At 39.9% G+C, this 22,240-nt stretch overlaps 1 protein-coding gene across 1 annotated transcript in view; it reads right to left on the bottom strand.

Annotated features, from left to right (window-relative positions):
* LOC135717613 (transcription factor GATA-3-like) overlaps nt 1–22,240 on the bottom strand; it is a 645,192-nt gene that overhangs the window by 45,075 nt on the left and 577,877 nt on the right. Inside the window, exon 5 of the mRNA XM_065239738.1 lies at nt 8,196–8,330. Within this exon, the coding sequence (XP_065095810.1) occupies nt 8,196–8,330 (135 nt within the window). The remainder of the gene's footprint in view (nt 1–8,195; nt 8,331–22,240) is intronic.

Here is a 22,240-nt window from a genome sequence, read left to right as displayed (position 1 = left end):
GTAGTAATGGAAATGCCACTTTTTAGACCATACGTGCATATGGCTAGCCAGACGAGATATTTTTTCGGGAACTTTGATAATTTGATGGTTTTGAAAAGTTCAGCAACCTAACCTTTCTTTTTTTTCCTTTGGTTTGTTTTCCGTGCTTAGAACCAATGCTACCGACGCCAGGGAGGCAGCTCCCATACTTGGACCTTACCTATCGACCCATCAACTCGTGAAGCGGGGACCAACGGCTTTACTTCCCTTCCGAAGGAAGACGTGATCAGAGATGTTATGCCTCAGAACATCTAGAACCCAGGCCTGCTGGGGTGAGGGGTAATCACGCTTACCACTACACTACCAACGCCGCTTTTTTTCCTTTTCCTGATGCGGTATAAAACTCTTGTCCCGGAAGCTGCTTGAAATCCACCTTCACATAAGTTTCGTCGTCCATTACGACACAGTCAAACTTTGTGAGCAGATTCGTACACAGCTTTCGGGACCACTGCTTTGCCGACGTGTTTTGTTTGTAATCTCGGTTCGCCACCTTCACATTTTTAAACGTCGACAACCCGGCTCGTTTCTTGGCCCGTATGGGAGACATTGAGCTTGCCAGCGACGTCCGGGATGGAGAGGTTAGATTTCCGCTTATATTTCACCGCCACCTTCTTCGTCGTAGTTGCCACGTCCGGATTACGGTTGCCTCCGCTTCCAGGCTTTCTGGCGGTCGACAGACGCTCCCCGAACACTTTTAAAACGTTTGTCACGGTCGATTTGGCCACATCCAGCAATTTTGCCAACTTGGCGTGTGAGAACGTCGGATTCTCTTGCTGCGCGAATTTTTTTTTTTTGACACGCTCCTCTTGCTAGAACGTCATTTTGAAAACTGGAGAGCAAACGGTGAAAACTCATCATAGCAACAATTGAAACGGCGCCGGTTGTGTAGTGGTAAGCGTGATTACCTCTCACCCCAGCAGGCCTGGGTTCAATCCCAGTCGGCGCCACCGGGATGTTCTGAGGCATAACATCTCTGATCACGCTTTCCTTCGGATGGGAAGTAAAGCCGTTGGTCCCCGGTTCATGAGTTTATGGGTCGATAGGTAGGGTCCAGGTGTGGGAGCTGCCTTCCGGGCACGTCGGTAGCATTGGTGCTCAGCACGGAAAACAAGATCGACGGAAAAAACAAACCAAAAGAAAATAAAAAAAAAATAGCAACCATTGCAGTTTTATTAGTTTTTCAAATATTCCTCAATGACGGCTGCTTTTCTTCCACCAATTGTTGAACTTGGCAATGAAATCTTCTTTTTTTTCGCTTCCGTGATGTTCAACACACTACCAGATATTTTTTTTTGTACATTTTCCAACAGCTCGGTCACAACATTCCCTTCTATTAAAAGGTAAACCACTGCAATGAATATTCCTGTAATTACTTATGACTAATAAAAGTCCTACAATACTTGTGAAAATACACTTACTTTCCGTCATCTTCGAAACCCTTAAGCTTCAGTTTTCTTGTAAAATACTGAATAATAATACTGTAATACTTCGAATCTTATTGCACCACTTGATTAAAATTTGATGTAAGATTCGTTTGGTGTAAATATTATAGTTGTTTATCAATAGTAAACTATTGAAAATTCATCAAATAATTTTACCATAACCCACCATTCACTCTCGCAGACAGATAGCCGATAGTGAGGTTATAAAAAAGCACACCTATATTTTTTTTTTGCGTTAGTTCATCTGCGTCTAAATTAACGCAAGAGAAAGTGAATCCTCAGTTCATAACTCGCTCACCAGGTAGCGAGAGTGTGCCATTTGATCTTTAATTACTTGCTTAACATGACATCCCGATTTGATAGAAGGTTGTTGTCTTGGGAAAAGTTTTGCAGGTGGACAATACCAAAAATTTTATATGATGTCAGATGCATTGCAATGTATTTTGAACTGGAATGTTATATGGAATGCATTTTAACTTACGATTGATTTTTTTTATTATTATTTGCTTTCCGTCGATCTTGTTTTCCGTACTGAGTACCAATGCTACCGACACCAGGAAGGCAGCTCCTACACCTGGACTATACCTATCGACCTATTAACTCATGGACCGGGGACCAGCGGCTTTACTTCTCTTCCGAAGGAAGCCGTGATCATGGATTTTATGCCTCAGAAAATCGGGCGTCGCCGACTGGGATTGACCCTAAGCCTTTTGGGGTGAGAGACAATCACACTTACCACTGGGGTCGCTAACGATAAGTTTTAATTATTATTCAGTTACAGAACTTTTAGTGTCCATGTTTGGAACCTTATCTCAAATGGGATAGGAACTAAATATTGAGTGCTAAAAATATAGTCTTCATTTTAGGATATTAAGTGTCACCTAATTTCAAATATTTTAATTATGAATTATGATGATTTGGAAATTAAGTTTATGTGTTATTAATTTAGTGAATATTTTTGAATGCAGCAACAACAGTAATCGCGTAGTCCTACGTCAAGAATGCAGTTTTGCGCTGTACACAAACCCTATCTTTTTTAATGACTTCGATAATGTCAATAACATAATATGGCACATATCTCTTAAAATTAGCAGAATCATTATATTGTAGTTTGATATTAATCTATCAAGCTGTGTGTTTTCTACAAAAATACATTTTTAACGAAATAGATGATTAAGCTTTGAAATAAAAGATGTTTGATCAGAAAAGAGCAAGTTTTAAGTATAATTGAGCTAAAAACCATGATTTTAAATTAGCTGGCCTGTAATAAAAAATTACTTCCCCTCTAATATTTAAACATCAAAATATTCATCAAAGCACTTAAAATTTGATAACGTCATTAGTTTAAAAACTGGTTGCCCCAATTTGCAAAATATCCACCAGAATATCGTATGTTTTGAACACATAAACGCTCTTAACATGTTGCATTTGTGAGGTAGCGTGTTGAAGTATTGTAGAAAGTTGCTTATTTTGATAAATTAAAAAAAATCTTTCAAACATAGTATGCCATGAAAAAATCAAATAAAAAATTGATGGTTGAAAAAACGATTTGAAGGGACCTTCCTTAAAAAAATACTTCAAATATCAATGAAAACGACGATTTAAACCATTGATAAGATCTTCAACTTTGTGGAACATTTTATTTTTCAAAACCGCATAGAAAAAAAGTAAGAAATTTTATTCTTTGTCCTTAGTGATTTAAATTATGAACGACCCCTTTATCAGATGCGCTTTTTTCAAATCTATACTTGTCTGAAGACACCAACTTGGTTAATTTGCATCTTTATGTACTTTTTTAGTTTTTACCTGTAAAACACCCTCCTGGACCACTGGGAATTGTATATACAGTCAAGATTCCTATAGTGCGGATTCGTTCTTGCCGGATTCCTATAGTACGGTCGATCCAGCATTAACGAATACACGTAGCATATGGGATTAGAGCTAATTGGGACCAAACATTGATTGTACGGCATAACTTCCTGATGTCTTCTGAGAAGTTGTTAAGCAGAAAATTGGCCACCTTTTGGGATGATACAGTCTCCGGTAGGACACAATTCTGATCCTGTGGAAGATCCGGAACATCCGTAAAAGTGGTCAATTCAGGAAACTGATCCTAGAGTTCCGCGGATTTTTCGAAACCACTCATAAACGTCTTATCAGAATGAATTGTGACCGGAATATAAAGGGTGATACGGTCAAAATTTGGTCAAGGGAAAACGCGTGTAAATCGGTGAAATCGTTTATTTAAAAAATCAAATTAAATTTCTTTTTCAAGTTCAATTAGTATAAAATTCAGGAAAAATATTCAGTTAGGCTTCCGCTTTTCCAAATCCAAATTGCCGGGCCTTACGCTTGACCCCTGCCATCAGATTTTGTACAGCCACCTTGTCCACCTTCTTCGCCGCAGAAAGCCAGTTTGCCTTGAACTGCTGCTCGCCCTTAGCAGTTTTTTTGGTCTTCTTTAGGTTCCGCTTGACAATAGCCCAGTATTTCTCAATTGGGCGGAGCTCTGGCGTGTTGGGAGGGTTCTTGTCCTTGGGAACCACCTGCACGTTGTTGGCGGCGTACCACTCCATGGCCTTTTTACCGTAATGGCAAGATGCCAAATCCGGCTGCTTTTCAAGCCACAGGTACAGATGGGTTGCCAAACCAGATATTTCTTTGCGAACTTTGACAGTTTCATGTGCTTGAAAACATCTGCTACCTTTCCCCTTCCTTTTGCCGTATAAAACTCCTGTCCCGGAAGCTGCTTGTAGTCGGCTTTGACGTAGGTTTCGTCGTCCATTACCACGCAGTCAAACTTCGTCAGCATCGTCGTGTACAGCCTCCGGGATCGCGCTTTGGCCGTCGTATTTTGTTTATCATCGCGATTTGGAGTCACTACCTTCTTGTAAGTCGATAGTCCGGCTCGTTTTTTGGCTCGATGCACGGTTGTAGACGATACACCCAGCTTATTTGCGGCATCTCGGAGAGAGAGGTTAGGGTTTCGCTTGAAACTACCGCCAACTCTCTTTGTCGTCTCAGCGGCTTCCGGTTTTCGATTTCCCCCCGATCCAGACTTCCTGGCTGTCGACAAACGTTCCCCAAACACTTTAATTACATTTGTAACGGTTGATTTGGCAACTTTTAGCGATTTTGCCAACTTTGCGTGCGAGTAGCTCGGATTTTCGCGATGCGCGAGCAAAATTTTGATACGCTGCTCTTCTTGCTTGGACGGCATTTTGACAACTGAAGAGTGAATTCCAAAATCAAAATAGGAGCAACATTCTACACACACACACCTTCAAAATGAGAGGTGTTCAGGTTTTTTAAATGCAAAATTGAAAGAAATACGTCAAGTTGATATTGACCAAATTTTGACCGTATCACCCTGTAGGCCCAATGGACCACGGGATGGTTCACCTGCAGATTCGGAACATCCGTAAAAGTGGTCAATTCATGAAACTGATCCTAGAGCTCCGTGGTTTTTTTTTTCTTCTTCTAAACAAGTCATAGACGCCTTATCAAAATTAATTCTGAATGTTGACCAGAATATGAACCTTGGAGACTACCGAATGGTCCACCGAAAGATCCGGAACATCCGTAAAAATGGTCAATTCAGGAAACTGGTCCTAGAGATCCGCGGATTTTTCGAAACCACTCATAAACGTCTTATCAGAATGAATTCGGAGTTGTGACCGGAATATGGGCCCTGGGGACTACGAGATGGTTCACCTGAAGATCCGGAACATCCGTAAAAGTGGTCAATTCATGAAACTGATCCTAGAGCTCCGTGGTTTTTTTCTTCTTCTTCTAAACAAGTCATAGACGCCTTATCAAAATTAATTCTGAATGTTGACCAGAATATGAACCTTGGAGACTACAGAATGGTCCACCGAAAGATCCGGAACATCCGTAAAAGTGGTCAATTCAGGAAACTGATCCTAGAGATCCGCGGATTTTTCGAAACCACTCATAAACGTCTTATCAGAATGAATTCGGAGTTGTGTTCGGAATATGGACCCTGGGGACTACGGAATGGTCCACTATGATAACCGGAGCATCCTGAAAAGTGGTTAATTCATGAAACTGATCCTAGAGCTCCATGTTTTTTTTTTTTTTCGAAACCACTCATAGACGTCTTAGCACAATTAATTCGGAGTTTTGACTGGAATATGGACTCTGGGGACTACAAGATGGTCCACTAAAATATCCGGAACATCAGGAAAAGTGGTCATTTCATGAAACTGATCTTAGAGCTCCACGGTATTTTAGAAACCACTCATAGACATCTTAGCAGAACTTTCGGAGACGAACCAGCCCAGGGCTGAAAGTCTCCTAACTAAAGATATATAAAAAATCTTATCAGAATGAATTCGGAGTTGAGTTCAGAATATGGACTCTGGAGACTACGGGTTGACCCATCGGAAGATCCGGAACATCCCTAAAAGTGCTCAATTCATGAAATTGATCCTTGAGCTCCACGATTTTTTAGAAAGCACTCATAGACACCTTATCACAATAAAATCGGAGTTTTGACCAGACAATTTATGCTGGGGACCACGGGATGGTCCATTAAAAGATCCGGAAGATCATTTAAAGTGATTAATTCATGAAACTGATCCGGTTGTTTTTTTTTTTTTTCAAAACCACTCATAAATTAATATTAATAATAACTTAATAAGACGATATTTTCAAATGGCTTATTAATTAAATTTTGATGTGATGAATTAAAAATATAAACATTGAAGCTAGTCTTTCGTTAACTTGTAACTCCAAAGAAACATCTCCAAGATGTCAAGGGAAATAAGTCCATGAAATCCAAGGAATAATATACGAAAATTTCGTTAAAAGTGTCTAGAAGTTACTAAATACTTTCCTGTGGTCCCCAGTATAAAATGTCTGGTCAAAACACCGATTTTATTGTGATAAGACGTCTATGAGTGGTTTCTAAAAACCAACGAGCCCTAAGATCAGTTTCATGAAATGACCACTTTAAAGGATGTTACATATCTTCCGGTGGACCATCCCGTAGTCTCCAGAGTCCATATTCTGAACTCAACTCCGAATTCATCTGATAAGGTGTCTATGAGTGGTTTCTAAAAACCCGCGGAGCTCTCGGATCAGTTTCAGGAATTGATCACTTTTACGGACATCCCGGATCTTCCACCGGACCAGACTTGTGTCCTGCCGGAGACTGAATCATCCCAAAAGGTGGCAAACTTTCTGCTTAACATCTTCTCAGAAGACATCAGGAAGTTATCTCTTCAAATTGCCGTACAATCAGTGTTTGGTCCCGATTAGTTCTAATCCCATATGCTACGTGTATTCGTTAATGCCGGTTCCTATAGTGCGGTCCCTATTAACCGTACTATAGGAATCTTGACTGTACACTCAACTTCCAAATGCAGCATTTAAGTTTTTTTTAAATGCATTTTCAACAGAAATACACCCATTTGAAGTTGGCCAATTTTTGCGCGTTCCAGACTTTAAATAAATAAACGGCGATTTTCTACAGATGTTGTTATGTAGGGGTCATATATGACCCCGTGGGATCAAATTGGTTATATTTATCAGAATATTTTCCTCACAAATCTTCTGAAAGTTCCTATTAGCTTTAGATGGCGTCAGTTTCATCCCTTATCAAACACGCAGCATATTTTTTTCTTCAAATTGTTGAACGAAAAAAGATAATCAACCACCAAACACTACAGCACGTGGATGCTTCATCGTCCCCTGATCGTCTTGTTGCAGTCATCTGTGAATCGCATCAATTGTTTCGATAAACAATAACAGAAAAACACGTCCCCGGTTTGAGATAAGACCGTTTTTCTCACCCTCCCACTGCCGGAACACGTGTTTTTGCGAGGAGGGTGAGCAATGGCAAGACAGTTGATAGATGAACGAGGTTAGCTCAGAATTGCCTAGTCAGGACAGAGGGAGAGAATTGCCATGCTTATAGAAGTGATAGATGGGTGGGTTGGAAACTCGTTTAACCAACCCTGGCAAGAAGCCAATCGTCAAAAATGGTTCGACAAGGGGAATACTAAGCATTAGGATCATGCATTTTTGAAACTATCAATTTTTGTCTCATTCAGCGGAAAATTGCCATCCATCGAAAATCGATTACCATCACCTCCGGAGTCCGGAAGGACCGCCTAGCAGCTCGTAAACACAGTTTTCGGATATCCGGATAGCCCAGCACGACAAACGAACGACACCGTCTGGTTCCGTCAGTTTGATTCAGATTCATTTTCGGATCCTTCACATACGGAAGCCCAACACTTTACGCCTGACGCCCATCGTCCCCACTAAGTATTACATCACAGAACACCGGCAGCAGTGCGTGTTATTGTGGCGCAGCGGGAAATTTATTGCCTGGCAGGAGGAGATGTACATGCAAAGAATTTATTAACGACCTAATCATCCGCTCACCAACTGCGAGCCGTGTGCGAACGATCTCGAGTCAATCGGGCAGCTTCCGATGTGTCCCACTATATTGTGAGTCCTTCCTTGGAGTGTAATTTATGATCGACTATCAATTGTTGCAACGAGATGCGTCGTTTCGTCGTCGGTTGAATCTTCCTTGTGATTAGCCTCTTAGCGACGACGGCCGGACGACGACAATATTATATGCAGATTATCCCTGGCATAGAATTTTTGTTGACCCGACCAGCGCACTATGTTGCTTATGCAGCTATTTTGAGAAATTGCTGATGGCAGAGCTATACTTACATTGTGCAGTTTGTAGTACAGGCCACAGGCGTTGCAAACAGGTTCACCGCCTTGGTTCCGTCGCCACAGAGTGGTGGTGGTCGTTTTGCAGTTGGCGCACGAAGTTCCTGCCCGCCGTGCCGCGCTCTGCAGGGACTGCAATGAGAAGAAGTGGGTGGGAAAAGGGAACATTAGTATGTGGACTGTATGATTCGGTGGTGGTCATTTAATATTGAGAGTGTTTCTCGAATTTCATCGCCGTAATACAACAGTAGAGATTTCGGTTGATCGGATCGGATCAAACTTGTGAAGAGAAAACCATTCATTTCATGGAGAAATCGCTCCTCTAATGGGAGTGCTACCGAACACAAAGTTGTTGTCAATAAAATGAGAGATAATCATCTGGATTCACTAATTTTCTGCTGCATTTCATCGAGATTATTTCTGCTAAAGGACCTGAAGGATTCCAGGTATAGTATCGTTGCTACTTATTATTTTATTTATTAGCTTTTGACAAAACTATATTGAAATTTGGCAAATCAAGTTGCAGAGGATGCCTGCACAAAATAAAGCTTGATTCTCTGCAAAATGCTTAATATAGTCACCCTCATCTGACAAACACTCTCTAAGCAACCTTTGTTCCTAACCCACATGATATGAAACCCCTCATCAACCGCCAGAAGAAAAAAAATCACCATCATTCGAGCACGTCAACTCAAACTCACCCCCAGAAACATCCCAATATCGCTGCCTCATCTAACCGGATTCCCCCCCCCCCGGAGTATCTCTTCAGATAAGGTTCACTGTCTGTGTGATAACAATAGCCGCATCCACCACTTCAGCAGCTACTATGTACTTCTCCGGGGGAAGCATTCACGTCGCTTCTAAATGGGACGAATTCCCATCCCCATCAGGCCACTCCGGAAAAAAGGGGGAAAAGATTTCTTCAACGATTATAAATTATTCATACCCTGCTGCAGACATGTTTGGCAAAACAAACAATTTCCACACCCAGCAGCATCTAGATAGCACGGAACTCCCCCCCCCCCCTGCCTTCCAAGCACAAGCTTTTCCCGAGGAAGGAAACTTTGTTTGATTTTACCCCACTTTAAACAACCGATCCAAGACGATCCAAAAGGGATCCCCATTCCGCCACGGACGAACGAGACACAACGCGAGGAAATGTCTCTACTTCAGCTAAGTTCTTCCATCCAGCGAGAAATTCAGTAGGTACACAAACACACACATGCACAGCCTCCGGAGTTACGCTGGCTGTTTTACTATGTACCACCACTTGCCTTTTTGAAAGGGAACCCCTATGTATTCTCCCGCACCAGTTGGGGAGATGGAACGCCGGCGCGCATGTCTCTGTGTCTACATAGTTATCCGGAAAGGAAGACGGTGTAGGAGGGCAAGGAATCATATAATCGTAAAGATTTACTTGATTGGAGAGCACAATATCTGGCTGTCTTCGTTGCTCTGTGGGGAGATTCGCCCGTAGAGATTGGATGCCTTATCGCAGATGAAGATGCTTACCTTCTACTTTTTGCTGGGGAGAGAAGGAACTACTTCTCTGTTACTGGTACAATTCCGGGTGGAGGATGGGGTTTTGTATGTATGTATGGAGAATTATGGGTACGTTCTGATCTTGAATGAGAGAGTCTTTGAATCGTTTGGTAAAGGGATGGTTGATAAATGGTAAATGTTGTGTTGAGACAAGGGTACATTTTCGTTGGTGTAAAAATGAAGTCAAGCCACTACTCGGTATGTACAGTTTAGGTTTTAAGAAATATCTGTTGACGATGAACCTTTAAAAACAACTCTGTGTGACTTATTTAGAATAAACAAAGCTATCCTATAACATGGATTGTTCAATTTAATTTCAACCACAGCCATTTGTTTGTGACTCTAAGCTTTCTGTCTAGGGCTGAATCATCCCCACGCCACGGTTCCTGTTGAAAAGAAAGTTTTTCCTTTAAAAATGCATCATAGCTGGGTCATTCCAGCTCAAGTGGGTACACCACCTGTGGGCGATGTCACCTATTTGAGTCAAACTTGGCCAAAACACTTATTTTGGTATACTGAACAAACGGCTTTTTTGGTTCAAAGTGTTTTATGTTACTTCATACGCGAAGTTAGCAATTTTCAGAGTTGGTTGGAAATGCTAACATGAAGCTTTAGTGTGATAATTTATTAGCTAGAGAATGATCTTTAGAAGAGGGTAGGTGGATAGTTCCGTTAGAGTACGGCAGTATGTAAATTGAATAGAAGTTGAAAATGAGCGAAGGGCCATTAATGCGACAGTTTTTGAAGTCAGACGCACATTTTTGCCTAACCCGTACGATGTACGCGGAGACTTGAAGTGTCTTCAAGTCTACAGATGACCACGTTGGTCATGACGAAAGGAGCAACACAATAGTTGGGTAAAGAAGAATTGCATTATAACACACCATCGACTGGAAATGCTCTCGCAAACGTGGGGCTTTAGGTAGTGATGAAAACGTCGCTAGAACTATTCCACAGCCGCAGTCAGTTATGAGCAGAAGGAGGACGCACATCTTTTGCCTGTAGACTTGAAGACATACTTCAAGTCTCCGCGTACATCGTACGGGTTAGGCAAAATATGTGCGTCTGACTTCAAACAACTGTCGCATTAATGGCCCTTCGCTCATTTTCAACTTCTATTCAATTTTCATACTGTTGTACTTTAACGGAACTATCCACCTCTTCTAAAGATCATTCTCTAGCTAATAAATTATCACACTTAAGCTTCATGTTAGCATTTCCAACCGGCTTTTTTGATTTTGCTCTAAGGTGCTTAGATCCTTCTGGGCTACAACCCTGGATTTTCGAGATTTTTAAAAATTTAAAATTTCAGAAGAGGTTACTCTACAACTAAATAAGCTATTCGTGATCTTAGAATGTCAATTTGGAGGTTTTTTAATGTAGATTCTTGTTTTTGTTGTAGTAACTACATTTAACAGGCTGATTACTGGCAGGTATCTAAATTGTAAAAATTGTCTATTTTCACCATGGGCGGGATATTTTATTTCTTAATATTTTTGGCTCAAATTTTCACCACACTTTGGAAAACTTTTGTACTTGATGTGTTTTCAAGGGAAAATTATTTGGACAAACATTTTTTGAGATATGACCAGATGAGTAAGTGGTAGTTTTGAGCTTTTCTGGTGGAAAAACAATAAGTACTATTTAATTTTTTTTTCTTGAATTCCTTCACGCCTATGGCACAATAATATTTTTATGTTATTTTTCACATGTTTTGGGCATTTGTCATTATATGAAATCATAACTAGGTCATTTATTTACTTTTGTTCATAATGTAATTGTGGTCCTTAAAGTGAAAAATACATTCCTATGGGATACACCCAAACAATTACGAATTGTAAATGTGCTTATTAGTTGGCCATTTTCAACAAACCCGTTGATATTACGTACACGCAAAATTCAGCATATTTGTAGTTCTACATTTAAAGGCCACCACTGTATCTGAAATACTCGAAAGTTCTCTCTGTCTCTTGGAGTTACCTCCTGCTTTAAAACATGATTATTTCTTTACCAGATAAATGCTACTCGGATGCTTTTTCGACCTTTTCACCATTTGACCTTTTGGAAATTTCGACCTTTTATCAATTTCGGCCGTTTTTTTATTCAACCATTAACCATTTTTTTTCCTTTCGACCATTTGTCAAATCGACCATTTGTCCGTTTCAATATTTTGACCATTTTTCATTTCGACTTTTTGTCCATTCGATCATTTGTCTCTTCGACCATTTGTCCTTTTCAACCTTTTGTTCATTGTCTATTGTCCATTTGACTATTTGTCCATTCGATCTTTTATCCCATTGAACTTCTTTCGACCTTTTGTCCATTCAACCTGTGTCCCTTCGACCTACTGTCCGTTCAATCTTTCGTGCATTAGACCTTTTGCTCATTTCGACATGGATTCTCCAAGATAGTTGTAGGCTTCTCCAAAAAATCATTTGTAGGATTCTTCAAATAATCTTTGGCAGGATTCTCCAAGAATCCTTGGTAGGATTCTCCAAGAATCCTTGGTAGGATTCTCCAAGAATCCTTGGTAGGATTCTCCAAGAATCCTTGGTAGGATTCTCCAAGAATCCTTGGTAGGATTCTCGAAGAATCCTTGGTAGGATTCTCGAAGAATCCTTGGTAGGATACTCCAAGAATTCTTGGTGGGATTCTCCAAGAATCCTTGGTAGGATTCTCCAAGAATCCTTGGTAGGATTCTCCAAGAATCCTTGGTAGGATTCTCCAAGAATCCTTGGTAGGATTCTCCAAGAATCCTTGGTAGGATTCTCCATGAATCCTTGGTAGGATTCTCCAAGAATCCTTGGTAGGATTCTCCAAGAATCCTTGGTAGGATTCTTCAAAGAATTCTTGATAGGATTATCTAAAGAATCTTTGGTAGGACTCCAAAGAATCCTTGGTAGGATTCTCCAATGAATCTTTAGTAGGAGTCTCCAATGAATCCTTGGTTATTCAAAGAATTATTGGTTCTTCAAAGAATCCTTAGTAGGATTCTCAAAAGAATCCTTTGTAGGGTTTTCCAAATAATCCTTGGAAGGATTCTCCAAAGAACCCTTGGTAGGATTCCCCAAAGAATCTTTGGTAGGATTCTTCAAAGAATCCTTGGCTGGATTCTCCAGAAAATCCCCAGTAGGAATTTCTATAGAATTTTTGGTAGGATTCTCCAAAGAATCCTTCGTAGAATTCTACAAGAATCCTTGGTAGGATTCTCCAAAGGATCCTTGATAGAATCCTCCATAAAATGGTAGGATTTTCCATAGAATTCTCAGTAGCATTTTCCATAGAATTCTTGGTAGAATTCTCCAAAGAATCCTTCGTAGGATTCTACAAGAATCCTTTGTAGGATTCTCAAAAAATCTTTGATAGAATTCTCCATATAATCGATGGTAAGATTCTCCCAGAAAGCCTTGGTAGGATTGTCCAAACAATCCTTGGTCAGATTCTCCAAAAATCCTTGGTAGGATTCTCCATAGATTTTCCAAATAATCCTTGGTAGGATTCTCCAAAGAGCCCTTGGTTGGATTCTCCAAAGAATCCTTGGTAGGATTCTTCAAAGAATCATTGGCTGAATTCTCCAGAAAATCCCTAGTAGGAATTTACAAAGAATTCTTGGTATGATTCTCCACAGAACCCTTCATAGAATTCTACAGGAATCCTTCGTAGGATTCTCCAAAGAATCCTTGATAGAATCCTCCATAGAATCGATGGTAGGGTTCTTCAAAGAATCCTTGGTAGGATTTTCCATAGAATTCTCAGTAGGATTTTCCATAGAATTCTTGGTAGGGTTTTCCAAAGAATCCTTCGTAGAATTCAACAAGAATCCTTGGTAGGATTCTCCAAAGAATCCTTGATAGAATTCTCCATAGAATTGATGGTAAGATTCTCCCAGGAAGCCTTGGTAGGATTGTCCAAAAAATCCGTGGCCGGATTCTCCAAAAAATCCTTGGTAAGATTCACCATAGATTTCTTGGTAGGATTCTCCAAAGAAATCTTGATAGGATTAACTAAAGAATCTTTGTTAGGACTCCTTGGTTATTCAAAGAATTATTGGTTCTTCAAAGAATCCTTGGTAGGATTCTCAAAAGAATCCTTAGTAGGGTTTTCGAAATAGTCCTTGGTAGGATTCTCCAAAAAACCCTTGGTAGGATTCTCCAAAAAATTCTAGATATGATTCTCTAAAGAATCGTTGGTAGGACTCCAAAGAATCCTTGGTAGGATTCTCAAATGAATCTTTGGTAGGATTCTCCAAGTATCATTGGTAGGATTCTCTATGAATCCTTGGTAGGATTATCCAAAGAATTCTTGGTAGGATTCTGCAAAGAATCATTGATTCTCCAAACAATCCTTGGTCGGATTATCCCAACAATCCTTGGTAAGATGCTCCCAAGAATCCTTGGGAGGATTCTCCCAAAAATCCTTGGTAGGATTCTCCCAAGAATCCTTGGTAGGATTCTTCAAAGAATTATTGATAGGATTATGTAAAGAATCTTTGTTAGGACTCCAAAGAATCCTTGGTAGCATTCTCCAATGAATCTTTAGTAGGAGTCTCCAAAGAATCCTTGGTTATTCAAAGAATTATTGGTTCTTCAAAGAATCCTTAGTAGGATTCTGAAAAGAATCCTTGGTAGGATTTTCCAAATAATCCTTGGTAGGATTCTCCAAAGAACCCTTGGTAGGATTCTCCAAAGAATCCTTGGTAGGATTCTTCAAAGAATCCTTGACTGGATTCTCCAGAAAATCCCTAGTAGGAATTTCCATAGAATTCTTGGTAGGATTCTCCAAAGAATCCTTCGTAGAATTCTACAAGAATCCTTGGTAGGATTCTCCAAAGAATCCTTGATATAATCCTCCATAGAATCGATGGTAGGGTTCTCCAAAGAATCCGTGGTAGCATTTTCCATAGAATTCTCAGTAGGATTTTCCATAGAATTCTTGGTAGAATTCTCCAAAAAATCCTTGGCAGGATTCTCCAAAAATCCTTGGTAGGATTCTCCATAGATTTCTTGGTAGGATTCTCCAAAGAATCCTTCGTAGCATTCTCCAAAGAATCCTTGGTAGGATTCTCCAAAGTATTTTTGGTATGATTATCCAAAGAATCATTGGTTCTCCAATGAATCCTTGGTAGGATTCTCCAAAAAATTCTTGATAGGATTCTCTAAAGAATCTTTGGTAGGACTTCAAAGAATCCTTGGTAGGACTTCAAAGAATCCTTGGTAGGATTCTCCAATGAATCTTTGGTAGGATTCTCCAAAGAATCCTTGGTTCTTCAAAGAATCCTTAGTAGGATTCTCCAAAGAATCCTTGGTAGGATTTTCCAAATAATCCTTGGTAGGATTCTCCAAAGAACCCTTGGCAGGATTCTCCAAAGAATCCTTGGTAGGATTCTTCAAAGAATACTTGGCCGGATTCTACATAAAATCCTTAGAAGGATTTTCCATTGAATTCTTGTTAGGATTCTCCAAAGAATCCTTCCTAGGATTCTACAAGAATTTTTGGTAGGATTCTCCAAAGAATTCTTGATAGAATTCTTCATAGAATCGATGGTAGGATTCTCCTAAGAAGCCTTGGTAGGATTGTCCAAAAAATCCATGGCCGGATTCTCCATGGATTTCTTGGTAGGATTATCCATGGATTTCTTGGTATGATTCTGTAAAGTATTCTTGGTAGGATTCTCCAAACAATCCTTGGTAGGATTCTCCAAATAATTCTTGGTAGGATTCTCCAGGAATCCTTGAAAGGATTCTCAAAAGAATCCTTGGTTCTCCAAAGAATCCTTAGTAGGATTTTCCAAAGAATCCTTGATAGAATTCTCCAATTAATCCTTGGTAGGATTCTCCAAAGAATCTGATTGGTCAAAGAATCCATGGTAGGTTCCCGCAGATTTTTGATAATTCCACGAGAATTCTGGAGAATCCGAAGAAGGTGTTACCAGATCAGGTCAGGTTGCACAAACAAAATTTTTCCGGACAAATTTCGAAAGGATTCCACATCATTCTGGAAAGGACTCCAGGGAATCTTTTGCTAAAATGTTCGATTCCAGATAATCCTTAAAAGTATATTGGAGAATAATAAAAAGGATTTTTTATAAAATCTAGGATGGTTTCTGAAGAAGCACTGAATTTAGATCACCAAAGTCGGTTAAATTTCAACGCCCAAGTAGTATTGCAAATTTTATCGAGGTTTTAAAGCATATTACAAGTGAAAATCAAAGTCATAAATCCAAAATTGTTACTTGGACGGGTTTGTGAACTGTTAAAAAATGCGGTTAAATGTTGAATGATTGTTACGCGACAATCAACACATTTTATATTTTATCATAAAATGGGAAAAACTGGACAAAGTTTGTTCAAATTCCGAATAAATATTCCAAATTTTGAATTTCACTGATCACCTGCGTAGTTGAAAAAATATTGAACAGCGAAGACCTAGATAGGTTTCCAAGAATATTCGCAAGGGTTCTGAGGGTTTCAAGAAGGTTTTGGGATAAATCTAAATATTCCAAGAAGGATTTTGCAGAATGCATGGTACACACTTAGAAAAACTCATGCAAATGTAGGTGCGCTGAGACTGACATGTACGAGCGCCAATTTTGACAAAACATTGAGTCATAACAGACGCAAAATTCAGCTCAATCAAATGTACTTTTGGTCGAGTAACGATCTTTTCAGTCTCGTATCCATTAATTTTAACATGTGTAAAATTAAGTATTTCTAAGTGTGTAGGATTCAAGTGGATCTAAGAAAGCATTTCAAGATATCTCTGGAAGGATTCCAGAAAATCCTAGAAAGAATGCCAGTGGTATTTTTGGAAAAAATTCCTTGAGGGACTTCAAGGCATCAGAAAATCTAAGTAAGTGTTCCGGAAATTCTTAATCAAGGTTCTCTGAAAGAATTATATTATAATCTCTCCGGAATCCCTAGTGGGAAGTTTTCTAGGCATTCTCTAGTGTCCCGTTTCACATGTTGCCACGATTCAATTAATTCCACGCACTATTCGCCTTCAACTGCACAGCGCAAACTTTTCGACACAGGTTCAACACAGACTGATGGATAGGTGATGTGTACGGTTCAAGCGGCGATTACCGGAAATAATGTAAGTAGCTGTCCATTTGATGTACATCCGAAAGATTTTGGTAGTTAATACATTTATACACTTATTTGTGCATTCATGCTCTAATAGGCATTTTCCAAGCAGACTATGGGAATTTATTGTATACTTTGCATATTTTATTACGAAGATACCCATGGACGCCCAGCCATTAGCTGTCACCAAGACCAGGGCCGTTTGGATCTGAAATCGCTCAAATTGTGGACATCGAGAATGTAACTGCCAGAGTAAAATGTCGAAGTCTTGCTTTAAAACCACACCTTGAGAACTCTTTTTCGGGAACAACATGATCTAAAACCACCCCCGATCATTGATTTCCAATGTTCTATTGTCTTCGAAACTTCATTAGTGTCTATCGTGAACCAATAAATTAATAAACAGGAATTTCCATTATTGACACCAGGTATTTAGTTAATTATATTTAGATCTCCATTCGATCGCTTTATTGATCATCAATGTGAATATTGAAAGACAAAGAGGCTCATCGAAACTAGAAACTAGTTGCTTAGCAATCAAGAAGCAACGATTTCCCTGAGGCTAGCCACAGTCTACCAATGTTGTGTTGCCTAGAGTACTTTGCGTATAATGGTAGTTATTTTTAAAAGTTCACCGTTCTCTCAGTATTCGAAGCTGCTATTACAATTTGTTTTAGAATTCGGTTCGATTGGGTTGGTTCATACTAAGATAGTTTTGAAGAATGTGAACTGCAGCCGCTCTGGAGAAAATTGACAAATCATTTATAACCCATTCCCAGCGACTCCAGAATGTGAAACCTCATCGTTCGCTTGTTTCTGGTTTTCTGACTTCCATCTGACGCGCACCCGAACGGAACTTGCCTCGGGACGGGTCGAAATTTCAACCGTCATGACAGCGCGCACTTTCCTGTGCCGTTGCTGCTGCTACCTACTCATCCGGGGCATCTAACTACGTTTCACACCCGTCAATAATACAGATCTCCGGCCCATCGATCGATCGAAACCCGAAAACAACAACTGTCAACGGAGGTGTTATTAATTGGCTTTTATCGACTAACGCTCGAAATCAGTTCAGCTCGGAGCTCTTGGGCTATCGATATCTCTGGATCGGTTTTAATTAGGAACCCCGGCTGCTGGTGAGCCCAAACCCTAAAACGACAACTGGTTTTGAGTTTGATTCCTCTTGTTCTTCGTGGCCCAACTTCGCTGATGGTTCAAAATCCATGACATCGAATGAATAATTTCAAATTAAAACAATCCAAATCCATCTTCTTCCTCGGAATTGCTTCCCTCGTCCCACTCCACCCCAGCTGAAGCAGCAACGATTGGATTGAAACTCATTCACGTACTCCCCCGAACTCCACCGCGGTTCGAAGTGATCAAAATTAATTGGATTGCGTCGCTGCCGCTCACTGAGTCTACATCGTTCTTGTGCGACGGTTTGGCAGCTACCGGCGACTACTACACCCGCATACTCGTCATACTGCTACCGGTGAGATTCCCAAGATTTGTGACAAGCGCGAAATGTGCGATAATTTCCCCCTGCCGATACCGGTTCTATAGCTCATTCATTAGACTTGGTCAGGAGATTGACTATTTCTTTTTGCATAAATATCAAACCGCCCATGCCCCACAAGAACTCGAGGGAAAAAGTAAATTAGACAGTACATTAATCAAATTAGTGGTGAGATTTGCTGCCCCGCAACATTCGGATGCTGACGGTTGCTGGTTGCTGCTTATGGATCCAGGAGGATAGTTTCCGAATGACAGTTTTGCTCTGAGCTCTAGGTCCGCAGGCGGCACCGAGTACGCCGGACATTCTGCACGGCAACTAGTACCCATGGAGAAAAGGAGAGCTAGGAGAAGGTCCACATAGCTCGGTATAAATTAGAATCGAAATCGGTCCTTATCGGACGGGCGAGATCAGCTACCAATTAAAGTTGACAGCTCGGTCACTTGCCACGGTGTGTTTAACTTTGTGCTCAATGCTTTGTGGCACTGGGAGTGGGCTATGGTTAAGCCCTCTAGTAAAAGTATCGAAGTCTGCCGAAAGCTGTTCTTTGGAACTCGATTGGAACAATTTTTTCAGTTTTCTGGTCCATACTTTTACTAGAGGGCTTAAGGCTAGGGTGGATGATTCGGGGTGAAATAGGGCAGGGAGTATTTGAGATTGCGATGATTGATTATGTGCTGTTTGGATTGTCATGAGAATTTCATGTACCGAAATCTTCATAATTTTCAATCTACCCAAGACGAACAATTGAAAAGGCCTTATCAGCTTTTGTAAACAACACTTCTTGCAGCAAGCTCTCGTGAATCGGCGTTCGTTTACGCATATCCACAACATTATCGGATAAGACAGTGGTTTACAAACCTTTTTTTTTTGTTTTGTTTTTGTTGTTTTTCAAGGTTTTTCACAAACGTTCGCCAAAAAACTTAGATAGCTACACACATGACGAATGAGACTAACATGCGATACAATTGATTTTTACCTACACTGTCGTAAAAATGCTAGAGTTTGTAAATTTTCAAAGGTTTATTTTCAGTTAACGTTTTAATCTTTGGAGCTGAAGGTTGACAAAGCACACTGTATGTCATCTTCGACGTCTGAAAAATGTCGGTAAATCAACCATGGACAGTTTTCGGCAACCAAACTTAAACGTAATTTCCATCCAAACACTTCGTTGAATGTATTCACACAATTTCTTAGTCTTTCAGCTTCATTCTGATTTCAGTAATGACTAAAAAATGCGGTTGATTTCGAGTTATGTTATGGTAACTATCTGCTTCCATAGGTACTTTCTTGCAGGGAGTTTCTTCTCATTCTGAATAAGGGTAGAGAACTACTTCGGCCTAATCGCCCATTCTGAGCCTATCTCTAATCTAATCTAATCTAATCTAACATCAACACAGCCAGTTCTTGAAAGCATCCTGGAAAATGATGTATAGGGTTTTCGATCTAATTTCCGTCCTACTAAGCACAACCCGCGCTTAACCTCTCTTTTCTGAACGAGTTTGAACAAAAAATGGAATATTTCTGTCAAAGATGACTTTCTAAATTTATTCACCTTTCCATACGTACCGTTGGATTTGATAAAGAGTCACAAATTGATGAGATATTGTTTAAATTCTATTACTGCTTCTTGATTCTAAATGCGCTCTACGAGTTTCAATTCCGTCCTAACGCATTGAAACGCCATTAGATTTTCTTCGTCCTACGGATAAACGTAGAAAAAGGGGATTCGCTAGGAGCGCTTCTTTTGTTTTGAGAACAATGAGCGTAAATATTCATGCAATGCGCACTAACAAGATTTATGTTGTAGCTTATGAACTAACGCATCGGAACAAACCTATTATTGATTTGTGCATGGTGAAATCATTGATATTATTGATCTTTTCTGATCGATAGAACGGAAATGGGCGATTACGACGAAGTAGTGCTCTACCCTATATCTACATAATTTTACTGAAAATAAAGCATAAATCAAGATAAAAAGGGCGATCTTGCCAAATTCATTGTTCAAAAATGAATCTTTCCAAAAATCTTCTTAAATTTCCTCATCTAATGTGAAAGAACTACCAAAGTTATCAAAGCAGTTCTCATGTTGTGGTCTATTTTTAGATGACAGATTAAATCTAATGTGAAATGTGCTTCGAAAGATCGAAAAAAAAAATATAAAGATCATTGCACCGAGCTTCTACTCCTGCGTTGGATCAACAAGTTGCGTGGCATCCTCTATAAGGGCGATTATCATCCATTGGAAGCAGTTAATCAGGAAGTGTATCTGCATAATTTGGAACAGGTGGAAGCTCAATCGTTCCCAAAAAGGTTCGCTTCTCCCGGATGATCCGAGGAAGTTAATGTGAGCTTGCTAGGATTTTTAGGAAGAGTTAACCCTTTCGCCGAATGAAGCCACTGCTCTGGTTCGGTAGGCAGTCAGTTTTCAGCTGACTGACAGCTTCTGAAGTTTCCTGTTGGCAGTTTTCCGCAGTCCCAGTTTGGCACTGATGCATGTTATTCGAATCATCATCGAAACGCGATTTCTCGAGAAGGTAGGTCTGTGTTTATTCAGATCGTGTCGAAAACGCCATTGACAATATTTTGGGTATTCCCATCAATTTTAAGCGTCTAATTTGACGGCTTCCAGTACTTCGTGAACCGCATTCACTCACTCTTCTCAGTCGGCTGTTCTGTCATTGTTGACCGGTTCAGTCAGAGCTTCTGGGCCTCCCAGAAAGTTCTGGAATTGGAGTCTTTTTCCTTTCCGTCGATAGCATCGCTACAACTATTCCTCATACTATCACTAGTATTATTAATCGACTATCCTTTGGCATTTCCTTGTGATTCTTCGTTTAAAAGCTCCAATCGATTTATTTTTTCTCTGTCTCTAGGTGGAACCATATTTTTAGTTTAATTTGTTAACTCCCTACTTTTGTGGTACACTTTATTGACACCAAAAAGCATCAATATATGCTTTGAAAACGAATGGTTTTTTAATTGCTTATAAAATGATAAAATACCTTTATGAAGTATTTTATCGTGGCATCAATAAAAAATACCATGCAGGTTCATGATTGACTAACTGAATAAATTTATACAGGGATTCATTTTTAAAACCAGACCCATTTTGACTTTATCGTCAGACTTTAAAAGGTTTTTAAAACAGCAAAATGCTGAACTACTGACCAAGAATGTGTTGCACTTTTAAATGCTGTATTTAAACTAAAAAGATTGCTTATTGCCATTATAAAACAACAATAAAGCAGTGTAAAAGCCAAAAGGCTGCTATATTGTTACTTGGGTAGAAAGGTTAAGTGATGCTCCATTATCTTCTGACGGTTGGGGCATGAGCACTAACTCTTGTCCTAGCCTTTACTCGCTTTCTGAAAAGAGAAGAGGGAAAGGAAAAGGAGAAGGACAAAGGGAAAAGGATTATGTGAAATCTATGATCTTTGTTATAAAAGCAGGCCAGTGTTAAACAATAGGTCAGCGACTCACCGACGCCCCCATATATGCAACGGAGTTGGGTCAAGATTCGCTTAAGCAGCCGATGCGACCTTAGGAATTGTTTTATTTTGAAGGAGTTTGGGAGTAAACCCACGATCTTCTACTCAGTAAGCAAAAGCGGCAGCCACAAAGCTAGCCGAGCTCCTCAAATTAAACCCTGGGACACAATTTGGAATTTTTTTTATGAATACCAATAGAATAATAATGCAAACAAATCTTCAGGCGAGTATGCATGCTGTTTCGGTGATTCTTCTCCTTACGATTGTCTGGCTTTCAGCTCAATACCCACAATCATTCAAAATGCATCTTTGCCATGTGACGGACTAAATGCTACTGGAACCGCTTCGAACTTGCATCTTTATTACGCCAAAATGTACGAGGACTGCGGACGAAGATCGACTCCTTCTTTC

This window comes from Ochlerotatus camptorhynchus, unplaced genomic scaffold (assembly GCF_037179485.1).
Source record: "Ochlerotatus camptorhynchus isolate MF236.1 unplaced genomic scaffold, CSIRO-AGI_Acam_v1.1 ptg000062l, whole genome shotgun sequence".
In the NCBI taxonomy this organism is placed as follows: domain Eukaryota; kingdom Metazoa; phylum Arthropoda; class Insecta; order Diptera; family Culicidae; genus Ochlerotatus; species Ochlerotatus camptorhynchus.
This window is presented reverse-complemented; position numbering and strand designations above follow the sequence as displayed.